Source organism: Toxotes jaculatrix, chromosome 20 (assembly GCF_017976425.1).
Source record: "Toxotes jaculatrix isolate fToxJac2 chromosome 20, fToxJac2.pri, whole genome shotgun sequence".
Taxonomy (NCBI): Eukaryota; Metazoa; Chordata; class Actinopteri; family Toxotidae; genus Toxotes; species Toxotes jaculatrix.
The window spans coordinates 10,561,878-10,585,751 of record NC_054413.1 but is presented as its reverse complement, the minus strand read 5'-3'; the positions used below and the strand labels follow the sequence as shown (position 1 = coordinate 10,585,751).

Here is a 23,874-nt window from a genome sequence, read left to right as displayed (position 1 = left end):
TGGCGTTAAAATGGGCCAAAAAAAGTCATAGTATAGTATGGCGTTTTTTTCGACCTCAAAATGTCATAAAAAACGTCATAGTATAGTATGGCGTTTTTTTCGACCTCAAAATGTCATAAAAAACGTCATAGTATAGTATGGCGTTTTTTTCGGGCAAAAAACGTCAAAATTTTTTTCAACCTCAAAATGTCATAAAAAACGTCATAGTATAGTATGGCGTTTTTTTTCGGGTAAAAAAAGTCAAAATTTTTTTCGACCTCAAAATGTCATAAAAAAGGTCATAGTATAGTATGGTGTTTTTTTCGACCTCAAAATGTCATAAAAAACGTCATAGTATAGTATGGCGTTTTTTTCGGGCAAAAAAAGTAAATTTTTTTCGACCTCAAAATGTCATAAAAAACGTCATAGTATAGTAAGGCGTCAAAATCGGCCAAAAAAAGTAATACATTAGTATGACCTCAAAATGTCATAAAAAACATCATAGTATAGTAAGGCGTCAAAATGGGCCAAAAAAAGTCATACTTTAGTATGACCTCAAAATTTCATAAAAAAGGTCATAGTATAGTATGGCGTTTTTTTCGGGCAAAAAAAGTCTAAATTTTTTTTGGCCACTAAAAGTCATAAAAAAGGTCATAGTATAGTATGGCGATTTTTTCAGGTAAAAAAAGTCAAAATTTTTTTTTGGCCTCAAAATGTCATAAAAAACATCATAGTATAGTATGGCGTTTTTTTCGGGCAAAAAAAGTCAAAAATTTTTTTGACCTCAAAATGTCATAAAATACGTCATAGTATAGTATGGCGTTAAAATGGGCCAAAAAAAGTCATACTTTCGTATTACCTCAAAATGTCATAAAAAATGTCATAGTATACTATGGCGTTTTTTTCAGGCGAAAAAACTCATTTTTTTTTAACCTCAAAATGTCATAAAAAACGTCATAGTATAGTATGGCGTTTTTTTCGACCTCAAAATGTCATAAAAAACGTCATAGTATAGTATGGCGTCAAAATCGGCCAAAAAAAGTCAAAATTTTTTTCGACCTCAAAATGTCATAAAAAACGTCATAGTATAGTATGGCGTCAAAATCGGCCAAAAAAAGTCAAAAATTTTTTCGACCTCAAAATGTCATAAAAAACATCATAGTATAGTATGGCGTTTTTTTCGGCCAAAAAAAGTCAAAATTTTTTTCGACCTCAAAATGTCATAAAAAACGTCATAGTATAGTATGGCGTTTTTTTCGGGTAAAAAAAGTCAAATTTTTTTTCGACCTCAAAATGTCATAAAAAAGGTCATAGTATAGTATGGCGTTTTTTTCGACCTCAAAATGTCATAAAAAACGTCACAGTATAGTATGGCGTTTTTTTCGGGCAAAAAAAGTCAAAATTTTTTTCGACCTCAAAATGTCATAAAAAACGTCATAGTATAGTATGGCGTTTTTTTCGGGCAAAAAAAGTATAAATTTTTTTCGACCTCAAAATGTCATAAAAAACGTCATAGTATAGTATGGCGTCAAAATCGGCAAAAAAAATCAAAATTTTTTTTGACCTCAAAATGTCATAAAAAACGTCATAGTATAGTATGGTGTTTTTTTCGGGCAAAAAAAGTCAAAATTTTTTTCGACCTCAAAATGTCATAAAAAACGTCATAGTATAGTATGGCGTTTTTTTTTGGGCAAAAAAAGTCAAAAATTTTTTCAACCTCAAAATGTCATAAAAAACGTCATAGTATAGTATGGCGTTTTTTTCGACCTCAAAATGTCATAAAAAACGTCATAGTATAGTATGGCGTCAAAATCGGCCAAAAAAAGTCAAAAATTTTTTCGACCTCAAAATGTCATAAAAAACATCATAGTATAGTATGGCGTTTTTTTCGGCCAAAAAAAGTCAAAATTTTTTTCGACCTCAAAATGTCATAAAAAAAGTCATAGTATAGTATGGCGTTTTTTTCGACCTCAAAATGTCATAAAAAACGTCATAGTATAGTATGGCGTTTTTTTCGGGCAAAAAAAGTCAAAAATTTTTTCAGCCTCAAAATGTCATAAAAAACGTCATAGTATAGTATGGCGTTTTTTTCGGGTAAAAAAAGTCAAAATTTTTTTCGACCTCAAAATGTCATAAAAAAGGTCATAGTATAGTATGGTGTTTTTTTCGACCTCAAAATGTCATAAAAAACGTCATAGTATATTATGGCGTTTTTTTCGGGCAAAAAAAGTAAATTTTTTTCGACCTCAAAATGTCATAAAAAACGTCATAGTATAGTAAGGCGTCAAAATCGGCCAAAAAAAGTAATACATTAGTATGACCTCAAAATGTCATAAAAAACATCATAGTATAGTAAGGCGTCAAAATGGGCCAAAAAAAGTCATATTTTAGTATGACCTCAAAATTTCATAAAAAAGGTCATAGTATAGTATGGCGTTTTTTTCGGGCAAAAAAAGTCTAAATTTTTTTTGGCCACTAAAAGTCATAAAAAAGGTCATAGTATAGTATGGCGATTTTTTCAGGTAAAAAAAGTCAAAATTTTTTTTGGCCTCAAAATGTCATAAAAAACATCATAGTATAGTATGGCGTTTTTTTCGGCCAAAAAAAGTCAAAATTTTTTTCGACCTCAAAATGTCATAAAAAAAGTCATAGTATAGTATGGCGTTTTTTTCGACCTCAAAATGTCATAAAAAACGTCATAGTATAGTATGGCGTTTTTTTCGACCTCAAAATGTCATAAAAAACGTCATAGTATAGTATGGCGTTTTTTTCGGGCAAAAAAAGTCAAAATTTTTTTCAACCTCAAAATGTCATAAAAAACGTCATAGTATAGTATGGCGTTTTTTTCGGGTAAAAAAAGTCAAAATTTTTTTCGACCTCAAAATGTCATAAAAAAGGTCATAGTATAGTATGGTGTTTTTTTCGACCTCAAAATGTCATAAAAAACGTCATAGTATAGTATGGTGTTTTTTTCGGGCAAAAAAAGTAAATTTTTTTCGACCTCAAAATGTCATAAAAAACGTCATAGTATAGTAAGGCGTCAAAATCGGCCAAAAAAAGTAATACATTAGTATGACCTCAAAATGTCATAAAAAACATCATAGTATAGTAAGGCGTGAAAATGGGCCAAAAAAAGTCATACTTTAGTATGACCTCAAAATTTCATAAAAAAGGTCATAGTATAGTATGGCGTTTTTTTCGGGCAAAAAAAGTCTAAATTTTTTTTGGCCACTAAAAGTCATAAAAAAGGTCATAGTATAGTATGGCGATTTTTTCAGGTAAAAAAAGTCAAAATTTTTTTTGGCCTCAAAATGTCATAAAAAACATCATAGTATAGTATGGCGTTTTTTTCGGGCAAAAAAAGTCAAAATTTTTTTTGACCTCAAAATGTCATAAAATACGTCATAGTATAGTATGGCGTTAAAATGGGCCAAAAAAAGTCATACTTTCGTATTACCTCAAAATGTCATAAAAAATGTCATAGTATACTATGGCGTTTTTTTCAGGCGAAAAAACTCATTTTTTTTTTACCTCAAAATGTCATAAAAAACGTCATAGTATAGTATGGCGTTTTTTTCGACCTCAAAATGTCATAAAAAACGTCATAGTATAGTATGGCGTCAAAATCGGCCAAAAAAATTCAAAATTTTTTTCGACCTCAAAATGTCATAAAAAACGTCATAGTATAGTATGGCGTCAAAATCGGCCAAAAAAAGTCAAAAATTTTTTCGACCTCAAAATGTCATAAAAAACGTCATAGTATAGTATGGCGTCAAAATCGGCCAAAAAAAGTCAAAAAATTTTTCGACCTCAAAATGTCATAAAAAACGTCATAGTATAGTATGGCGTTTTTTTCGGCCAAAAAAAGTCAAAAATTTTTTCGACCTCAAAATGTCATAAAAAACGTCATAGTATAGTATGGCGTTTTTTTCGAGCAAAAAAAGTCCAAATTTTTTTCGACCTCAAAATGTCATAAAAAACGTCATAGTATAGTATGGCGTTTTTTTCGGGAAAAAAAAGTCAAAATTTTTTTCGACCTCAAAATGTCATAAAAAATGTCATAGTATAGTATGGCGTTTTTTTCGGGTAAAAAAAGTCAAAATTTTTTTCGACCTCAAATTGTCATAAAAAAGGTCATAGTATAGTATGGCGTTTTTTTCGGGCAAGAAAAGTCGAAATTTTTTTCGACCTCAAAATGTCATAAAAAACGTCATAGTATAGTATGGCGTTTTTTTCGGCCAAAAAAAGTCAAAATTTTTTTCGACCTCAAAATGTCATAAAAAAGGTCATAGTATAGTATGGCGTTTTTTTCGACCTCAAAATGTCATAAAAAACGTCATAGTATAGTATGGCGTTTTTTTCGGGCAAAAAAAGTCAAAATTTTTTTCGACCTCAAAATGTCATAAAAAACGTCATAGTATAGTATGGTGTTTTTTTCGGGCAAAAAAAGTCAAAATTTTTTTCGACCTCAAAATGTCATAAAAAACGTCATAGTATAGTATGCCGTTTTTTCCGGGTAAAAAAAGTCAAAATTTTTTTCGACCTCAAAATGTCATAAAAAAGGTCATAGTATAGTATGGCGTTTTTTTCGACCTCAAAATGTCATAAAAAAGGTCATAGTATAGTATGGCGTTTTTTTCGACCTCAAAATGTCATAAAAAAACGTCATAGTATAGTATGGCGTTTTTTTCGGGCAAAAAAAGTCTAAATTTTTTTCGACCTCAAAATGTCATAAAAAACGTCATAGTATAGTATGGCGTCAAAATCGGCAAAAAAAATCAAAATTTTTTTCGACCTCAAAATGTCATAAAAAACGTCATAGTATAGTATGGCGTTTTTTATGACTATACTACCATACTATGACCGTTTTTATAAAATTTTGAGGTCATACTAAAGTATGATTTTTTTTGGCCCATTTTGACGCCTTACTATACTATGACGTTTTTTATGACATTTTGAGGTCATACTAAAGTATTACTTTTTTTTGCCGATTTTGACGTCTTACTATACTATGACGTTTTTTATGACATTTTGAGGTCAAAAGAAATTTTGACTTTTTTTGCCCAAAAAAAATCGCCATACTATACTATGACGTTTTTTATGACATTTTGAGGCCAAAAAAAATTTTGACTTTTTTTGCCCGAAAAAATCGCCATACTATACTATGACATTTTTTATGACATTTTGAGGCCAAAAAAAATTTTGACTTTTTTTGCCCGAAAAAAACGCCATACTATACTATGACGTTTTTTATGACATTTTGAGGCCAAAAAAAATTGCCATACTATACTATGACGTTTTTTATGACATTTTGAGGTCAAAAATTTTTTTGCCTTTTTTTCCCCGAAAAAACGCCATACTATACTATGACCTTTTTTATGAAATTTTGAGGTCATACTAAAGTATGACTTTTTTTGGCCCATTTTGACGCCTTACTGTACTATGACGTTTTTTATGACATTTTGAGGTCAAAAAAAATTGAGTTTTTTTGCCTGAAAAAAACGCCATACTATACTATGATGTTTTTTATGACATTTTGAGGCCAAAAAATTTTTTGATTTTTTTTGCCGAAAAAAACGCCATACTATACTATGACCTTTTTTATGACATTTTGAGGTCATACTAAAGTATGATTTTTTTTGGCCCATTTTGACGCCTTACTATACTATGACGTTTTTTATGACATTTTGAGGTCAAAAGAAATTTTGACTTTTTTTGCCCAAAAAAAGCCATACTATACTATGACATTTTTTATGACATTCAGAGGCAAAAAAATTTTTTTGACTATTTTTGCCCGAAAAAAACACCATACTATACTATGACGTTTTTTATGACATTTTGAGGCCAAAAAAAATTTTGACTGTTTTTTGCCCATTTTAACGCCATACTATACTATGACGTTTTTTATGACATTTTGAGGCCAAAAAAATTTTTTGACTTTTTTTTGCCCGAAAAAAACGCCATACTATACTATGACGTTTTTTATGACATTTTGAGGCCAAAAAAAATTTTGCCTTTTTTTGCCCGAAAAAAACGCCATACTATACTATGACGTTTTTTATGACATTTTGAGGCCAAAAAAAATTTTGACTTTTTTTGCCCGAAAAAAACACCATACTATACTGTGACGTTTTTTATGACATTCAGTGGCCAAAAAAAATTTTGTGTTTTTTTTGCTTGAAATAAACGCCAGACTATACTATGACATTTTTTATGACATTTTAATGTCATACAAAAATATGACTTTTTTTGGCCGATTTTGACGCCTTACTATACTATGACGTTTTTTATGACATTTTGAGGTCCAACGAAATTTTGACTTTTCTTGGCCCATTTTGATGCCTTACTATACTATGACGTTTTTTAAGACATTTTGAGGCCAAAAAAAATTTTGACTGTTTTTGCTCGAAAAAAAGGCCATACTATACTATGACGTTTTTTATGACATTTTGAGGCCAAAAAAAATTTTGCCTTTTTTTGCCCGAAAAACACGCCATACTATACTATGACGTTTTTTATGACATTCTGAGGCCAAAAAAAATTTTGAGTTTTTTTGGCCGAAAAAAACGCCATACTATACTATGACGTTTTTTATGACATTTTGAGGTTAAAAAAAATTTTGACTTTTTTTTGCCGCTTTTAACGCCATACTATACTATGACCTTTTTTATGACATTTTGAGGCCAAAAAAAATTTTGAGTGTTTTTGCCCGAAAAAAACGCCATACTATACTATGACGTTTTTTATGACATTTTGAGGTCAAAAAAAATTTTGACTTTTTTTTGCCCGAAAAAAACGCCATACTATACTATGACGTTTTTTATGACATTTTGAGGCCAAAAAAAATTTTGACTTTCTTTGCCCGAAAAAAACGCCATACTATGCTATGACGTTTTTTATGACATTTTGAGGTCAAAAATTTTTTTGACTTTTTCTGTCCAGGCGTCAAAATCGGCCAAAAAAAGTCTTATTTTTTATACCCTCTAAATGTCATAAAAAACGTCATAGTATAGTAAGGCATCAAAATCGGCAAAAAAAAGTCTTATTTTTTATACCCTCAAAATGTCATAAAAAACGTCATAGTATAGTATGGCGATTTTTTCAGGCAAAAAAAGTCAAAATTTCTTTTGACCTCAAAATGTCATAAAAAACGTCATAGTATAGTAAGGCGTCAAAATCGGCCAAAAAAAGTAATACTTTCGTATGACCTCAAAATGTCATAAAAAACGTCATAGTATAGTAAGGCGTCAAAATGGGCCAAAAAAAATCATACTTTAGTATGACCTCAAAATTTTATAAAAAAGGTCATAGTATAGTATGGCGTTTTTTTTTCGGTCAAAAAAAGTCAAAAAATTTTTTGGCCTCAAAATGTCATAAAAAACGTCATAGTATAGTATGGCGATTTTTTCGGGCAAAAAAAGTCAAAATTTTTTTTGGTCTCAAAATGTCATAAAAAACGTCATAGTATAGTATGGCGATTTTTTTCGGCCAAAAAAAGTCAAAATTTTTTTTGGCCTCAAAATGTCATTAAAAACGTCATAGTATAGTAAGGCGTCAAAATCGGCCAAAAAAAGTCATACTTTAGTATGACCTCAAAATGTCATAAAAAACGTCAGAGTATAGTAAGGCGTCAAAATCGGCCAAAAAAAGTCAAAAATTTTTTTTTACCTCAAAATGTCATAAAAAACGTCATAGTATAGTATGGTGTTTTTTTCGGGCAAAAAAAGTCAAAATTTTTTTCGACCTCAAAATGTCATAAAAAACGTCATAGTATAGTATGCCGTTTTTTTCCGGGTAAAAAAAGTCAAAATTTTTTTCGACCTCAAAATGTCATAAAAAAGGTCATAGTATAGTATGGCGTTTTTTTCGACCTCAAAATGTCATAAAAAAGGTCATAGTATAGTATGGCGTTTTTTTCGACCTCAAAACGTTTTTTATGACATTTTGAGGTCATACTAAAGTATTACTTTTTTTTGCCGATTTTGACGTCTTACTATACTATGACGTTTTTTATGACATTTTGAGGTCAAAAGAAATTTTGACTTTTTTTGCCCAAAAAAAATCGCCATACTATACTATGACGTTTTTTATGACATTTTGAAGCCAAAAAAAATTTTGACTTTTTTTGCCCGAAAAAATCGCCATACTATACTATGACATTTTCTATGACATTTTGAGGCCAAAAAAAATTTTGACTGTTTTTGCTCGAAAAAAAGGCCATACTATACTATGACGTTTTTTATGACATTTTGAGGCCAAAAAAAATTTTGCCTTTTTTTGCCCGAAAAACACGCCATACTATACTATGACGTTTTTTATGACATTCTGAGGCCAAAAAAAATTTTGAGTTTTTTTGCCCGAAAAAAACGCCATACTATGCTATGACGTTTTTTATGACATTTTGAGGTTAAAAAAAATTTTGGCTTTTTTTTGCCGCTTTTAACGCCATACTATACTATGACCTTTTTTATGACATTTTGAGGCCAAAAAAAATTTTGAGTGTTTTTGCCCGAAAAAAACGCCATACTATACTATGACGTTTTTTATGACATTTTGAGGTCAAAAAAAATTTTGACTTTTTTTTGCCCATTTTAACGCCATACTATACTATGACGTTTTTTATGACATTTTGAGGCCAAAAAAAATTTTGACTTTCTTTGCCCGAAAAAAACGCCATACTATGCTATGACGTTTTTTATGACATTTTGAGGTCAAAAATTTTTTTGACTTTTTCTGCCCAGGCGTCAAAATCGGCCAAAAAAAGTCTTATTTTTTATACCCTCTAAATGTCATAAAAAACGTCATAGTATAGTAAGGCATCAAAATCGGCAAAAAAAAGTCTTATTTTTTATACCCTCAAAATGTCATAAAAAACGTCATAGTATAGTATGGCGATTTTTTCAGGCAAAAAAAGTCAAAATTTCTTTTGACCTCAAAATGTCATAAAAAACGTCATAGTATAGTAAGGCGTCAAAATCGGCCAAAAAAAGTAATACTTTAGTATGACCTCAAAATGTCATAAAAAACGTCATAGTATAGTAAGGCGTCAAAATGGGCCAAAAAAAATCATACTTTAGTATGACCTCAAAATTTTATAAAAAAGGTCATAGTATAGTATGGCGTTTTTTTTCGGTCAAAAAAAGTCAAAAAATTTTTTGGCCTCAAAATGTCATAAAAAAGGTCATAGTATAGTATGGCGATTTTTTCGGGCAAAAAAAGTCAAAATTTTTTTTGGACTCAAAATGTCATTAAAAAACGTCATAGTATAGTATGGCGATTTTTTTCGGGCAAAAAAAGTCAAAAATTTTTTGGCCTCAAAATGTCATAAAAACCGTCATAGTATAGTATGGCGTTTTTTTCGGGCAAAAAAAGTCAAAATTTTTTTTGGTCTCAAAATGTCATAAAAAACGTCATAGTATAGTATGGCGATTTTTTTCGGCCAAAAAAAGTCAAAAATTTTTTTGGCCTCAAAATGTCATTAAAAACGTCATAGTATAGTAAGGCGTCAAAATCGGCCAAAAAAAGTCATACTTTAGTATGACCTCAAAATGTCATAAAAAACGTCAGAGTATAGTAAGGCATCAAAATCGGCCAAAAAAAGTCAAAAATTTTTTTTACCTCAAAATGTCATAAAAAACGTCATAGTATAGTAAGGCGTCAAAATCGGCCAAAAAAATCATACTTTAGTGTGACCTCAAAATGTCATAAAAAATGTCATAGTATAGTAAGGCGTCAAAATCGGCCAAAAAAAGTCATACTTTAGTATGACCTCAAAATGTCATAAAAAACGTCATAGTATAGTAAGGCATCAAAATGGGCCAAAAAATTTCATACCTTAGTATGACCTCAAAATGTGCCAAAAAAAGTCATACTTTAGTATGACCTCAAAATGTCATAAAAAACGTCATGGTATCTTAAGGCGTCAAAATGGGCCCAAAAAAAGTCACACTTTAGTATGACCTCAAAATGGGCCAAAAAAAAGTCACACTTTAGTATGACCTCAAAATGTGCCAAAAAATGTCATAGTAGCCTAATGGCCAAAGCAACACTCACACTCGACCAGGCTGTAGCAGAGGAGAGCTGGTAGCTCTTCAGAGCAGTGACCCCACTCTCAGAGAGTTCAGAACCTTCTGGGGTCAAGAGAGGAAGCCAAACACCAAAAAAGGACCAGGTCTGTTTAGCCCTATGAAAAAGCTGTTGAAACAGTGGAACTGTATACAGCAGTAAGAAGGGTTGATGATTAAATATGGCAGTTTTTTCTACCAGTTTGTCTGAGGGATCAAGTTCTGGACAGTGTTCACAATAAAATGCGAAACCAAGGAATAGAGCGTACTGTAAAGCTGCTAAGGAAGAGGTGTTTCTGGGTAGTGCTTTTTGAGGATGTGGAAAACTGGGTTAAGATCTGTGAGAAGTGCAATTTGACTAAGATGCCACTTAAGGCATGTTTTGGCATCCCGGGCCACTAGGGGTTGTAGCTGTTGATTTCACAGTGCTAGATCCAGCTTCAGATGGATGTGAGAATGTCCTGGTGGACACTGACGTGTTCCCAAAGTTCACACAAGCTTATCCTACTAAGGATAAGAAAGCTGGCACAAAAGCTAAAGTTCTGCTGAGGGAGTGGTTCATAAAGTATTGGAGTGCCTGAGAGACTTGCACTCAGACCAGGGTCGATATTTTGAGCGTGAGATTATAACAAAGGTGTGCAAACTTTATGGGGTTAAGGCTTTCTTTGTTGTTGTATTTGCCCAAGTATTTTTGAGAACATTTGTTTTGTTGACATTTTTGTCAAACCTAGTGAATCAATGCAAACTAATTCTTTGTCAGTCAGTCAGTGTCTTTAATGACATTAAAGTGCTGCAAGAACCCCAGTTACTGTGTTTTGTGAGGCAACTAATTTGCCGGGCTGCAAAAATGTTAAACATACATGAACACTATTCAGATCGCGGTCCGTCTCATCCTGCGTGTAACATCTCGTGACACTAACTTCTTTTTATACAGTACAAGCAAGCACTCACATAGTCAGTTTCTCTGACAGCCACAAGCCCTGCTCTTGTGACCTTTAGCTGTGACCTTTAGCAGTCCCTAAATGCCACTTTGGGCGAGTCATTTATTGTCATCGGGCCGTGCTGTCAAAGTGGAATGTCACATGTGTCTGACTGACTGCGAGCTGCATAGCTCATTTTGCAGGCATGCTTTCATGGAAAGATGAAAGTGCTGAAGGGAGCTTGTGCATTACTCTGCTGGCTGTACATATGTGTGTGTGGGCAGGGAATATACGTACATTATGTTTGCATTCAGTAATGATTCATCAGTCAGCATTTGGTGGGGTCAGTGTGGACCAAATGTCTGTTTTGTATATCATGCACGTAGTTTGAAATGCTTTTTGAGTAGAACGAATATTGTAGGAAAACTGCACCCGTTTTCAGCTGCTCGCACAACTTTCCCAGCATCTAACAGTGTAGTATTGAGTGTAGCAACTACACTGTAGCCCCTTTATTGTATGTGCATGCACGGCTGTCTGCATGTGTGTTGTTGTATCGTTTTTTCAAGTAGTGAGAATGAAGTCAAGGTAAAGAGAGATTGATTTTCTGGAGCCAGGCAGAGCTGGGTTATGCATTGGGCTGGATCAGCAAACCCCCACCCACCACCCCCAGCCTCAACCCGACCAAACAGTGGGGTGATTAATAACATCCCCTCCATTACCCTCTGCACACAGATGGGATGTCAGGTTGAAGGTTGATGGAGAACAGCACAGTGTGTGGCACGGTGTGTGGTGTTACACCCCATCATACAGATTAGAGTTTGGACATCAGACAGGGCCCCTTCCACCTTTACCCTGCTGCCTCGTGCGATTTGTATCCTTCAGGTATCCTTCCACTGCTGCTGATGCCATTTGTCACTGCAGGGCCCTGGTGAAGACTCCTTTAAAAAAATGGAGGGGGAGGGAGTCTTTTACTCTGGTTCTGAGTGATTTATGAAGTGCTGGTGTGTGTGCTTACGGTGCTGTGGTTTTACAGTGTTGTGCTTGAGGAATATCAAAGCCTCTGAAGTTGTCAGAGCAAACCACACTGGACAGAAGTGTCTCAGACTTGTAACAAAGTGGGTTATATCACTGTCTGTTTTCATTTAAGTTGAAGCCATCTTTAGGTCATTCGGAAGAGCCAGAGAGAAACTAAAACTTTATGAGATCAGGGACGCGACAGCTTTACAAATGAGACGATAGAAAGATGAATCTGTATAACTCGCACTCCGACAGGTCATTTGTGTACGAAGCAGTTTTTAATTTATGCACAGGAACACAAGCAAACATGTAAAAAGAGTTAGTTGCAACTGAACCATTGAATAACCTAATATTTGGTTATACACTCTGAACAGAAATATCTCAATTTGATGAACGGATTTCATTTTATAGTATATGGATAGCACTCCAATTGGGGTTCAGGAAAATAGTGTTTTGCTATGTTCCATCTGTACAGTAAATGCTGTTAACATCCTGCTCTCACAAATACATATATAACTCAGAAGCCAAAGGAATAGCGAACACTATCAAAATTCAAAAACATTATTTTTTTTTTTACAAAAAATATAAAAAGTACGGTGACAAAGACTGAACTTGATGCAGGCTGATAGGAATACTCCCGATTACTTGCCAGAATTCACATAAACTTTTTTTTTCTTTTCAAAAGAAAATGTTAAATTCTTTAAACACTTGAGACACTGAATAAATGTGTTTAGAAAAACTACAGACGTAAGCTTTGAACTTAACTTCCTGTACAAAAAACATACAGTATGTACTTTTTAAAAGGAAAAAAAAAACAACTAAAAGGTTTTACACTGAGTTCAATTACTGCTAGCTGCTAGACCCTGCAAGAGCCTGTAACTGGAAGAAAAAAAAAAAAAAAAAAAAAAAGACAAAGTTGACCACAGACAAATATCTACATCCTGATTCAAGGACTGGGAGGGGGTGGATATTGATCCATCTAGAAACTGCTGCAGGAGTAAATGGTAGAAGCCACCAGGCATCACTGCAGCCTTTGCTATTATGACTTCTAAAACCAGTCCCGAACCTAAGTCCCCAAACCCTGGAATGCGATCAGTCATGCAAAACAAAACAGAAAGGCGGAGAAAACACGTCAGATGAAGTCATGCAAAGCAGTTTTGTGGTTATTTCCCCTCATTACAAATACAGGTCTGTTTTAGAGGCGTCACAGGAAAGTTAAAAGGGATCACATTTCCCATAGTCTTCTCGAGCGGAGTTCTTATTTTTTTCCCTTTTTGTCCACGCTAGGAAATCCAGTTGTCCATTTCTCTGCCAGAGTTGAGGCAAGATTTGCCCCCAAGGATCGAGCTTTCCGAGTGTACCCCAAGGCACCTGAGAGAAAGTGGGCATTTCCCTCTGTTGGCAACACTGTGTGTCTGTGTTTTTACTACGCACCAGCTGCCATAGAGTCTCAGAGTGGGACTGTCCCACGCATGGTGTCACGAATCTCAATACAAAGCACAAAGAAAAGAATAGAGTCAAAATGGATGGTAGGGTAGATGTGTAGTGTGAACTGCCAGATGTAAGGTTAATAGTCGTCGTAGGTGTTGAGGTCGGCGAAGTATGCATTGGTGTAGGTCTTCCCGGCAAGCTGAGGGTTGAAGTACTTATTTCTTTCCTCCAGAATAAGATTGTTTTTGTTGAAGGCCTGTGGATAAAAGAAAGAGATGATAGGGGGAAGAGAGGAAAAAGGGATAAGAGTCAGCATGGACCTGTTTGCGATACATGGATCAAGTGATTATTCAGCCCAGATGGCAAGGTAAAAGCAAATCCATCTAGCCCCCCCCCCCCCGCCAAAAAAAAAGGCAAAAAAAGAGCAAAACAAATCAATGGGAGGCCACTCAGTGAATGAAACATATATTTCACAGAGCAAGGTCAGAGCATTTGCAAACGGGCTGGAAAAATGATAAGCCACCACAGGGCTAAATTATTTTGATGCAAGTCCGTATGTCCACCTCTGTCATCTCTAATACCCAGCATCAGCAGTTTTTATGGCCCTCGGATTGTTGGTCCTCTAGGACAATCTGGGCCATAAAAATCGATCAAAAGAGAGTCACTTTTCTGTTAAACAATAAGGAAGTGCCATAGGGGCATCTTGTCTGTCCCTGCGTGACATGGTAAACACGGAATGAGCTTCTGATGTGGTGCTCAATACAACATCAGCAATTTGGCAAATGGATGTGTTCATATCCAGTCTGCTGTACGGAGTGTGTGCACTAGGGGTCCCTTGGGGCAGCGTAATTGAACACTTGATGATGCTGCATTTGCAGTTGATGGATGTTTCCGACTGACACTGATAGGGAACGAGTGTGCTGGACAAAAAAGCTCATATATTTGCTTCTTTCCCATTATGTGATTTGCACACAAAGGGAATGTAATCAACACTGCCGCAGCCCTGGAGACAGTTTTGTGTCTCTGCAGGTGGCCCCATGGCTGCTTTTAAACAGCTGTGCTACGATGCTTGTTTGCATCATCTACTTTGTCTTCCTGCTTTAAACCTCTTTAATTGGCTGAAGAATGATTACATTGGAGTTTTTGGAGCTGTAAACAAATTTTGCTTTAACTGTGAAGTGGCATTAGTGATAGAGAGGTAACAGAGGAGCATAATCATAGAGAACAACAGGGAATTGTCTTTTTTAACCTATCAACTCAGGTAGAAAAATAGGACAAAACAAAGACATACATTAAAAAGAACATGCAAATGGAGGCACTTGTTGAAAGAGAAAAAAGGGAGGGATACACTGCCTTCTCACAAGCTGGGGGGAGGGGGGTGTGATGGAGGGATGAAGGAATCTGAGCAGAGAAAGAGAAACTAGAGTACTATACTCCAACCTGCCACACACAGGAAGTGGAAGGGCGGGGCACGTTGGGGAAGAGGAAGTAGTAGTGGTTGGGGTCAGAGAGTTGTTGTGGGGGGAGGGGGGGGTCAAGAGGCGGGATGTTGTAGAGGTCAGAGGTCAGTGGTTAGTAGAAAATCTCCAGGCCACGCATGGACACCCCCATGTTAGCAGAGAGAGGCTGGTGCATGGCGGGGTCGTCCAAGGGCAAGAGTACCGACACATCTGGCTGCAAGGGGGAGAGGAATGGACAAGAGTCATCCTCAAAGAAACCCTACAGCCATATTCTGTCTTAAAGAAAGTAAGACAGAATATATAAATGTAATAAACTGTACATGAAACTACAGCTAAATGGTGACTTAGCTTTGCGATCATAAACTAGACTGCTAGAAACGCTACAATTGGCCAAGAAACCAGTATGAATAGTATATAAGATACACCATTAATGACAATAATGACTCATGCGTCATCAACATCAGGATTTTGCCCAAAAAGTCTCAAATATGGCATCAGGTGTTCATCATTCCCTCCTATAAACACTCAAAAGAGGCATATTATGGTTCTGCACACTTAATGGTTGAAGACTCACTGCAACATCTGAACCGTTTAGGCTCAGTGAGTGAGGGTTGGAGGCAGAATACACTTTTGGAAAATTAGATAGTGTTCATTTGTCACGCAGCTCCTTTCGTATTTTCACATGGACTGTCTATATTCATATCTGCCTCTATCTGCAACTGAAATAACTGAATTATGCTCTATGCTCCTGACTCTAATTGCATGATAGATGAACGCTGCTCACACCTTTATTCCGCAATCAAATTACATTTGGAGACGTTCGCTCAGAGCCAAAGGATCTGTTCTCACTCTGTGGCAGTTTTACAAAATACTTTCATATCTGTGAAGTAGTTTTGCAAACAGAGATTCAGGTATTCACTTAGTTTATAATATATATCTGGCACCGGACACTTAGCATAGCATAGCACTTAGCATATCCGGCTAACTACCTCAGCAGAGGTGTTACTTCCAAGGCAAACAGTCAACACATTGAACGAACTACATCAGCTTGTGGCTTTAAAAAAAAAGCCCCATTCATGACTGTCACATCCACTGTGTAGTGGACCCCCAGCCAGTGCTACCCAAAATAGCATTACATTTGCCAATCTCATTGCTTAGTCCTGATCCTAAGACTTTCCTCTTCTGTTGTGAAAAATAAAAAATGCTAAAACTCTGCAGCAGACTTTCAAATGTTTCCATGTGCTTTTTAAACGAGAACCAAAAGGGGTCTTAAACATGCATGACTGCTACACAGTACAGTACGTGATATAATGCAAAATGAAGCTAAAACTGCATGTCCCAGGTAAAAAGTCATAATCCTCACCAGCTTATCCATATAAGATGTAAATAAGCTTTGAAAGATAGGAGATTGTAAAACATGCAATGGTAACTAATGGGGACGGGACTTGGCAAGCAGTTATTTTAGCTCCTCTAAGGACTGTGATTTATATCAATGTCCTTGTATAGCTGCTTGTCAAAAGTAAGACCAATAGCTGCCAAAGCTTACAAGTGGCCAACAAGCATAATTTGTAAAAATATCTTGTGGCAAATCTTGTCATTAGCATAAAAGAAAAACTAGATTCATGGCTTTTGAAGCTTCCCTTTCAGGATAAATAATGCACAGGGTGTTAAAAGTGGTTGAAACACCCTTTAATACAGAGCACTGGGAATCTTTGAAAAAAAGCCCAGCTGGAGCATGGAGAAGCAGTGGACAAGCACTAATCACCAGCTCAGTCTGGCACTAACAGCCTGGTGTATCATTGGATAAGAGGCTGTTTGTGCCATGATAGTATTTGGATCATTGTCATTGGCTCTGGTGCATCCAACTATTTGCACTTTAGTATGCAGTCATGACACAAAGACCCCATCTAAGCAGGGAAATGTGCAGATGCAGAGCCTCTTTGCCGATTACCTTCCCATGCGCCCGCAATTAATTGCATTAGAACGTTATGAGAAAGCAGTGTATGACCACTGACATAGAACAAAGTCACACACTGAGACACACAGCAGAAGAGCACACGGAGAGAGGATGTACGCACAACTGCCTATCTGTTACACGACCAGAGAGTGTCAGTGCATGACAGGGGGTGGCGTGACAGTGAGAGTCATGCAATAAGAAGTGTATTTAATCACAACTGACACTGGGGGAAGCGGCAAACCGTTGCTCACTGACTTGGAGTCGGAGTGTGACATCAATTGATTAAGTCAAACAGGAAGTAAACGTTACAAACTGTTGCCTTGCCTCTACACATCTCTCAAGCGTGACCCACAGTAAACCCACAGAAAATTTAACCACAGACCTTAATGGCTTCCACAGAGTCGTATTTGTCCAGTTTGTTGATGTGGTTGGTGATGCTGGTGTTGAGCGGCGCGGCTGAGATGGGGTGGATGACGGTGGCATCATGTGACTGCTGCTGGTAGCGCTGACAGTACGAGTAGACCAGCAGGGTAACCAGACAGCCGAGGATGGAGCTGCTGAGCCCCACAGCGATCATGTGGAAGAGGTTGAAGTCTGGAAGAAGGAAGAGAGAAAGGGAGGAGGACAGAGGGGAATGATAAAGAGGCTGGGGGTGATTCTCTGTCAGTTCACACAAGTGGAAATGGTAATTGAAGCTGCAATTCATATGGTAATCATGGAGTATTCTGCAATAAAGGAGACCCTTCTGGACTGTTGAGAAAAATAAAGAATATTTGTCTCTTCTTCTTTCAGTTTTGTTCTTGTTTTCATCTTATTCTGCCTCTCCTTTGGTGTTCTGTGTGCTATCACCGGTTGAAATTTGGAATTTCTCCAGAACCAGTGTAATACCAGATGTATACCATTTGGATTTGGTATTAATATGCAACTTTTATTTAGATACATTTGCTGTAATAACACTAAAAATGTGTTCTAGGCTGTCGGATATACAGTAATCATGCAGTTCATTCAATTTATTTTCTCTCCCCAAATGCAAATTTGCACTAAAGCTCCTGCTGTATCATTTTCAAAGATGCTACAAATAAAACAAATACATTAAACATGGAATGTTGTGTTGTTTTTCTGTATACACTCATATCAAGCAATTAATTATATCAGTTACCACATTATCTTTAATTGTTACTGTGCTTCTCTATTCCTCTATGATAATGTGCATACATTAAACACAGGTAATGTTTTATTTATGACTATAAGCATAAGCATAAGACTAACTTGAAAGTACAGGCCTAAACCAAAGGCTACAAATATAGTTTGATCAGCTATAAACTATTAATTACAGTTCTATATCAAGAGCACTGTTCTCTACTGATTTAGCTTCAAAAACATGCATAGGAGAGAGTGATAGTTTGGTTGTTATTGCCGTCAGCGGTCTGTGCCCGCTGCAGAGCTCCTTGCAGACTGCCTACCGCCTCCAACAAGCCAAATAATAATAGTAAGAGTACTCTGTAGCCTGTGTAAGAGGCAAACACTCAGGGCACAAAAGGTCCCCAAAGTCTTGCTTCTCCTTATGTAGCTTATTGCTTTGAGTGCAGCTCACCAGTGGAAGCGTCTTGCTGTAGATGAGGCTATCTGCATTTTTATCAACTCAGGGCATTCTTAAATCAGGATTGCTGCAGCTGCGCAGCAAAAGGAGACTGTTAAAAGTGATTTTATTGATTCACTCAAACTCCGACTGTAACTGTTTAAATTACAGAGTTGTTTTCTAGGACGAGATTTTACTGTATGGATGAAGTAAGAGAAAGTTGGACATAAAATGTGCTGCACTGCTTACGGTTTATGAGATGACAAAGATCCACACTGGATTTTAGGTGACATTATTTTGAAATGAGAGCTGATATTTATGGCTTGAGTGATATTTTAAAATACATTGATAAATATTATACAGTGCATCTTAGACTTCCTCCAGATATGACTGAGTGATTGGGTCACCATTTTTCCTTAATGTGTCATAGGAGTGGAAAGCTATCTTATTCCCTAAGATATTGTACATGTGAAATGCCAGGTGCTTTACTCCCATCTCTCTCTCTCTCTCTCTCTCTCTCTCTCTCACACACACACACACACATAAATTACCTCCACAGCGCCTCTCCTCCTGACTGGATCGTGCAATCGAGACTTCTGAAAAAGGAGAAGAAACAGCAAAAGGCAGCAGAATTAGAGCCAAAAACCATACAACCTCCTGTTACCATGACAAATTGTACCCTTGAAGGTGAGTGTGGAGCTGAAAGCTGTGCTCAATACGAACCAGATTATCGTAAAAACTCCACGAGCTAATCACGGCTGTAGCACCTGGAGTGGTTTATGAAAAGTATCAGCTCTCATTATAGGAAATGAAGTACAAGACGTCGCTAATGAACCTTAATGGACTACCTTTCCCATTAAAGGGGATGGATGATAAGATATAAAGGCAAATGGGTAATTCTATAAAGATCTGTGAAGGGTTTTCATGAGCATTATATCCGGGCTAATTTAGACAGAAAGGTTACAAATTTATGTTACAATCAAATGTTTATTTTTATCTCATAATTAATGATTCCAGAAGTTTATGAACTCCAGGACCCAGCCCATGAATATTTTTTTTTTTTATTTGGATGATACAATGTGAATAACATAAGCATCCTTTTGTTAAAGGTTTTAATGATCTCTGTTTAGCACAGATCAATGATTCTGGGGGTTTCGTATTACTGGCTGTCAATAGGGAGATGCCTGTCTAAGCAGATATCAATACTAATGGTGTGTGTGTGTGTGTGTGTGTGTACATGCTACATGCTAAAGTGTTGCAGAAAGAATGTGATTCTTGGCACAAGAGCTTGGGAAGTGGTGTCATTTTTTTCCATACCATAACCAAATAAATAGTGTGTTTTTTTACATTGCAAGTAATCTCATTATGAAAAACTTAAAGCATAATTAGAGGGCAAATCATAATTAAAATATAGATGCTAGAAAAAAAAAAGTACTTGAATAACTAGACAACAGCATGCAAATACCATTTCTAAGTCCAACATTTGAAATAAATAAAACTGCTGGTGTAAGTCCTTTTCCATGGCCCGACAAGACACAGACTTGTAATGAAACTAATATAGCAGCAGGACTGCTGGAATGAGTAGGAAGACTGCCCTTAAGTGTAACACCCGGGTTCACGCCCCTGTGTAATCACCTGCCGCACTCAGGAGTCCTTGAGCGAGACACTAATACCCACCATCCCCAAAAGTGCTGCCCTGTCGCTGAACCTGACCCCTGACCTGAGACGAGTCCCTCCGAGGGATCAATAGCGTATTTCATTATCACAGGAGTCTTGGAAATGAACTAAATTACCGCTGTGGGCATATGGTCGTGGGTGGTGCAGAATGTGTGCGTACTCAACCTTGTGTGTTTAGTCATGCATGAGTGACCAAGACATTATTAAAGAGGAAACCTGTGTGTGTGCTCACATAGGCAATTATATAAGTGTGAGTTTGTGTGTGTGTGAGATCACCTGGTATAAAATTGGAGTCAGGAGAGCATGGCCTGGTTTCACTGCTGTTTCCCGAACACTGGTTTCCAGTGGGAAACAGGACATCACAGTGACGCACCCGCAGCTGGGCTCCGTTGGAGTCACAGTGGGACCACTCCGACCAGCTGGACCAGCTCTCTGGAAAAGGCAATGACAGCATATCTCACAGCCTGTCCAGTGTGTGGCCACGTATGTGTGTGTGTTTGTGTTTGGGGTATGAGTTTGTGTGTGACCTCATCTGCATACTGTATTAGTCATGCATGAGTGTCCTCCGAAGGGGCCGAGAGAGACTAAAGAAAATAAGCAATGAACCTGTGATGGATTGGTGGCCGAGTCGAGGCCCTAAGCTGCTTATCATTGAGGTGTGTGTGTGTTTGTGGATACCTGGACAGGCCTGTGTGTTGCACAGTGCCTCCTCAGTGTGCAAACCCAGGCAGATGTCCCCTCCATAAGCTGGCGGGGGGTTGCTGCAAGTTCGCGTCCTCATGTAGTGTCCCCCTCCACACGTCACAGAGCACTTGGACCATGAAGACCAGCATGACCAGCTGCCATCCACTAAACCCAGAATATCAGAGTTAAATTGTTTATGGTGAAGCTTAAAAAAAAACTACATGATGATATTGTTAGTATAAACTGATCTAGTACAGGAAATAGTCACTAAATTTCAGTTTCTTGTTTCTAAGGGGAATTTTCCCAAAAATGTGTTGTGAGTTTAGGTTCCAGGTCATTTCAAAAGACAGTGTCCTCTGAACATCTAGTGATTGGAAGTCTTTCCAAGCCATTTCAAATAGTGATGCGTGACACAGAAATATAAAACAACTTGAATATGTGTGCGTGTGTGTGTGTGTGAGAGAAAGAAAGTGTTTTGAAGTGGCAGAAAGTTTGCTTCATCTCTTACAACAAATGCCTGACCTCCCCGACCACCCCCAAACTCAATAGTCTCTCCTCTGATTAATATTGATGAAGCTTCGGAATCCGCTTCATGTTGTGCCAAGTGGCAAAGAATTGACAGTTAAAAACATGTGGAAATTCACGACGGCATCAGCACACAAAGAAAACATATAAAAACACGAGTAAAGGGCGAGAGGGAGATAGGGGAGAAATAAAAAAGAAGGGAGAAAGAGAGAGGAGGAAAAAGAGCAATAAAAAGGGGGTAATCTTAGGCTATGAATCACAACAGAGGTAAATATCCTTCACCAATCATCTAGATAAAACCTCACTTCATTGTGGCAGAGAGAAATTCCCTTTTCGGAACCACTTGAGAATTGCTTTTAAAGACCTGAGGATGGCTGGCAGCACTGTGCAGGTAATTGAAGTTGCCGATGCTTTTTGTCATCTCAGTATAATTTCTCTATCACAAAGTGACACATAAGTCGATTCCTGGCCCTCAATGACGGATCGTCTCATCTCAGGCACAGACGCAAGAAAAACACGGATTCATTTGTTTCCAAACCAGATGGATGGTTGGCATAACAAGTTTTCTCTCCTCCTTCACAGTGTACCAATGCATTTAAAAAGCACTGGATTAGCCATAGGGGGATTACAATTGGTCTACCGGCACGGTCTGCATCCCTCAAAATAATATCTCGTTTTCAGAGGGGTGCTAATTGAGTATGCATTAGTATTCCTTGCTACTCAGGCTAGGTAAAGTCGGTTCCTCTGGGGTACAGGAGTGCAGAGTTGTTCATCAACATAATGTAGCTATAGTATTATTACAATCAACATCCCAGAATGGGTGTACTACATGTATTAGCATAGTGCATTCACTCAACATTTCACTCAAGGGGAACACTTGCGGCAGCCGTACAGCTAGAGCCCTCCTGGATAAAGCAAATCTGATGCTCTTAGATCCATCCAAAGTCTTCATCTGAGCTCACAGCTGATAACAGCTTACCCTATTAGCAGCCGCGCTCAAGCTGCTGGGTGAACAGAATGGCGTGCACTTTCACTGAATGAATTAACAGGCTGTAAAAATAGTATTGATGGCCGTTCAGTCTCTTGTCTCTTCTGCTTGCTTACAGCATGGCACCATTCTTGAAGACGGATCACGGGGTGACGGAGACAACACGCAGATCCAGGCTTTTAGATAGAATACGTAAGCCCCTTTTCCAGGGCTGCTTGATTAATAATCATTTGAGACAACGTCCTGCTTGTCTGCTTGGCGACTGTGCTGGACACCAGGTGTGCTTTATGCCAAACTAAGCACTGGATTTCCATTTAGACAGCTTACTTCCCTTGTCAGACAGAGTATTCTTTTAATTAGAAAGCTTCCTCTCGCCGTCTTCCACTAGAGGAGTGTTGAAAATGCATTGTCTCAGGGCTTTTCACAACAGAATAAGGCCTCCCAAAGCTGGCAGCATAATTACCCAGCAATGTAATTACATACTGGAGCGCCACAGGGATTTTCTCTTTGATTCTTGGTGTAAATTGGGGTCTTCGTCACACCTCTTATCTGCAACTGATTTCTTTTGTGATTTCTGATGATTCGGTAGGCTATTTTGTCACTGTTATTCTTTATCAATTAATCAAGGAAAAACATAGCTTGAGTACGGTTTGGAGTAGTGTGCATTTATCTGTGTGTGACTGAAAAAGACAGCTTGTTCAGTAATTGACTCCCGGTCTTGTAAAAGTTCTTATCTTTGTGTGTCATCTGTTTATTGTACAAATGGAGGTTGTGTACGGTATATGTGTCTTTGCAACTGAAACTTCTAGTTGCAAGCCTCTAGCGTATGTTTATGTGTGTAATTCTTACCGGGACAAGGGGTGATGTTACACTCCTGATACTCCTGTGCTGGCCCCAGGCAGGTCTGACCTCCATATCTGGGCTCTGGGTTGCTGCAGGTCCTCTTCCGGCTGCGGATTCCCCGGCTGCAGTCTCGGCTACACTGGGACCATGAGCTCCAGGATGACCAGCCGCCGTTCACTGTGTGGCCCGAGATCCTTCCAAGACGAAGCACTTCACCTGTTAGGTAGAAAAAGAACAGACAAGACTATTAGTTATACTCTTCTCAAAACAACAGGATGTTTCTACAGTATCTCCCGTCAATGGTAACATTAAGACTACATTTCCTGTAAAGCCTGCTGTTTTCTGTTAGAATTTGGATGATACTTGTCCTCCCTTTCTGACATCACTATGTGCATTTATTTTGAAGAGCAAGAGGAGGGCAGAGAGTCAATAACAGCTCTTGGTGGTAGTGAATGCCTTTGCTCTTGAAGCTGCGAGATAGCTCTAAAAGCTTAAGTTCAATTTGCACTGAAAGATCAGTACCTGCCTCTTTTTTTGTGTATTGTTTTAAACTTAACTTAAACAATAGGTGGAAAATAACTGGTGGAACACTATTTGCATACAGTGTAAAGCTCATAGGAACTGTCGACTAGTGATAGATAGATAGATACCACATTGATGGCGTCAGAAAGGAGCCACACAAATATAATCCATCATTTAATTCTTTACAGACCTCTTGTCATTTTCTAAAGATGGGCTCAGTGAGAGCTG

General features: G+C 37.2%; 1 protein-coding gene across 1 annotated transcript in view; it reads right to left on the bottom strand.

Moving 5' to 3' along the window:
• Positions 1-12,253: 12,253 nt before the first annotated feature.
• Positions 12,254-23,874, bottom strand: part of sema5a (sema domain, seven thrombospondin repeats (type 1 and type 1-like), transmembrane domain (TM) and short cytoplasmic domain, (semaphorin) 5A) — a 114,303-nt gene continuing 102,682 nt past the window's right edge. Inside the window, exons 17-22 of the mRNA XM_041066298.1 lie at positions 23,131-23,340; positions 20,763-20,933; positions 20,361-20,516; positions 18,959-19,003; positions 17,211-17,422; positions 12,254-13,667 (exon numbers count right to left, since the gene is read on the bottom strand). Coding sequence (XP_040922232.1) covers positions 13,548-13,667; positions 17,211-17,422; positions 18,959-19,003; positions 20,361-20,516; positions 20,763-20,933; positions 23,131-23,340 — 914 coding nt within the window. The 3' untranslated portion in view covers positions 12,254-13,547. The remainder of the gene's footprint in view (positions 13,668-17,210; positions 17,423-18,958; positions 19,004-20,360; positions 20,517-20,762; positions 20,934-23,130; positions 23,341-23,874) is intronic.